This window comes from Mastomys coucha, unplaced genomic scaffold (genome assembly GCF_008632895.1).
Source record: "Mastomys coucha isolate ucsf_1 unplaced genomic scaffold, UCSF_Mcou_1 pScaffold18, whole genome shotgun sequence".
NCBI lineage: Eukaryota > Metazoa > Chordata > Mammalia > Rodentia > Muridae > Mastomys > Mastomys coucha.
In genome coordinates, this window is record NW_022196900.1 from 91,718,083 (window position 1) to 91,720,554 (window position 2,472).

The 2,472-nt window shown below is 44.0% G+C and overlaps 1 protein-coding gene across 7 annotated transcripts in view; it reads right to left on the minus strand.

Moving 5' to 3' along the window:
• Positions 1-2,472, minus strand: part of Srrm1 (serine and arginine repetitive matrix 1) — a 33,483-nt gene that overhangs the window by 11,960 nt on the left and 19,051 nt on the right. For all 7 annotated transcript variants that reach the window (XM_031379048.1, XM_031379045.1, XM_031379046.1 and 4 more), the window contains 2 exons: positions 1,302-1,382; positions 783-869 (listed from right to left, as the gene is read on the minus strand). In XM_031379048.1, coding sequence (XP_031234908.1) covers positions 783-869; positions 1,302-1,382 — 168 coding nt within the window. The remainder of the gene's footprint in view (positions 1-782; positions 870-1,301; positions 1,383-2,472) is intronic.

Consider the following 2,472-nt stretch of genomic DNA (forward strand, 5'->3'; position numbering starts at 1 on the left):
CGCCCAGCGTTTTTTTTTTTTTTTAAAGACAGGGTTTCTCTGTGTAGCCTTCGCTGTCCTGGAACTCACTCTGGAGACTAGGCTGGCCTCAAAATCAGAGATCCGCCTGCCTCCGCCTCCCAAGTGCTGGGATTAAAGGTGTGTGCCACCACTGCTTGGGTCCAATTACCTTATATTTAATAATGTTGGGACCAAAGCTCAGAGCTTTGTACACAGTAAGCTGTACCCTACCAGAGCCACAGTCCTAGCCAGATTTATCACCTTCCTAACAATATAGCAATTTAAGAGAAAATTTAAGGGCTTAAAACAAGAGATACCCAGTGCCCAACTGAGACCTATGGCCCAAACACAACCCATGAAGGAAACGGTTCAATTCCCAGCACCCACATGGTGGCTCATAATGTCTATAATGCCAGATTCTCACTGGATCTGATGACCTGCCTTCTGGTCTCCTTGGGGACCAGACATAAACATGGTGCAGACACGCATGCAAGTAAAAAATGAACATGCATAAAATTTTAAGAGGGGTTGGGGGAAGGACACCACGGTCTCATATAGTCCAGGCTCGTCTCAATTTTACCAGGTAGCCAAGAATAACTGAACTTTCACCCTCCTGCCTCCACCTTCTGAACGACGGTATCACAGGCTTCTGGTTTGCTGCTCTGAGACTCTCACTATGTAGCTCTTACTGGCCTCATACTCTCCAGGAACTCTCCTGCCTTAGCTCCCAGTGCTGGGGTTACCACAGGCAAGAGTGAAAAGCATTTGCTTGTGGTCCGTACCAGATGAAGACTGCTGGTTCTGTCGTCTGTACTGTCGCCTCTGCTGCACAGAATCAGCTGCAGCCATTTTGCTGCCTTTGTCTTCTTCTGAAAGACAGAAGCATTTAGAAAGTGTTTCTTTAGTTACACACAGGCAATGGGACACAACACAGCACAACAGGCACTTAGAGCAGCTACTACAGGTCAGTCCAGAAGAGATGAATTCTGCAAACATCCCAGCTAGCTGTCAAAACCCAAAATTATGTCCAAACACAGAAGAAAAAGAATGAGGTTCACATGAACGAAATAAGCAAACAGAGCACACTTAAATGCTGGAGCTGGGAATCTCAGAAAGCCTGTGTGATGCCATCACTTTCAGCTCTTCCTTAATGTGGTGTCCTGTACAATCAATCTCCAACCCCAGTGAATACATGGAAGGAAAACACCCCCCCCCAAAAAACCCAAAAAAACAAACAAACAACAACAAACCCAAAACAAAACAAAAAAACAACCAATCTCTGGAAAATCCTTATAACTTACCAGACTCCGATAACTCCACTTTTCTAGGCTTTGGGGCTGGAGAAGGTGACTCTCTTTTCTCAGTACCTTTATGTTTTGTCACTAAAAATAAAGAAGAAAAAAAAAAAACCTCACACAATAAAAAGAACAATGTTTTAGTAGCGTAAGAATGGGTTAGACTCTTCACACAAAAAATTTAACCTAAAATTTAAACATGGAAAGCTTCAAAACTAGTCCTACAGGGGTAGCAAGCGCCCTGCAGCGGTTCCTTGGCCCATGCAATAGGAACAGCTGGAGACAGTGGAACGCACTTGTACCCAAAGTACTCCAACAGCTCGGTGGGAAGTGAGGATGCAGAACTGACGTGCAAGTCTGTGGGCCACCTAGCTTGGAATATATACCACAACAGCAGAGAACAGGGAGACCCTGCCTCAACAAAGTAGAAGAATCAACTCTCAAACATTGTTTTAAAAATTATGGTACTTCTTTTGAAAACTTCCTGTGACATATATACCTGGGGTTTTGAGTCAGGTCTCACTAGCTAGTCCTGGCTGGCCTCAAGTTCAGTGATCCTTCTGCCTCAAACTCCAGAGAACCAGATGTGTACACTATTAAACACTGTTGCTAAAACAAGAGTCTATTCACTCTTATACCCCATGTTTCAAGAGTTCTTGGAAGCTTAAAATAAAATTACATCACCACATTGAGAAACAGAGACAACAGAACAAACTGAGAATAGGAGCCCAAGATTCTGTGTTTAGGGCACCAATCTCACAACTATTCCTTCTTAGGAGCATCCCTGGTGCTGTTCAAATGGTTCCAAGCATTTGCTACATTTGCAGAGGACCTGGGTTCGGTTCCTAGCACCCACACAGCAGCTTACAATTATCATTAACTCTGCTTCCAGGGGATCTGAGGTCTTCTGAGCTGTGGACATCGGGCACACATGTGCTCTCACACATATGCAGACAAGCCCTCATGAGCATAAAATAAATTTTGAATACAATCAAAATCAAGTACATAAAAAAATAACCATTACTTTAACACAGATCAACTTCAAAAGATATTTGAAAAGGCCCATCTAAGAAACAAATTTGGGCAGCGGTGGCGCAAGCCTTTATTTTAACCCTGCACTTGGGAGGCAGAGGCAGGTGGATTTCTGAGTTCGAGGCCAGCCTGGTCTACAGAGTGA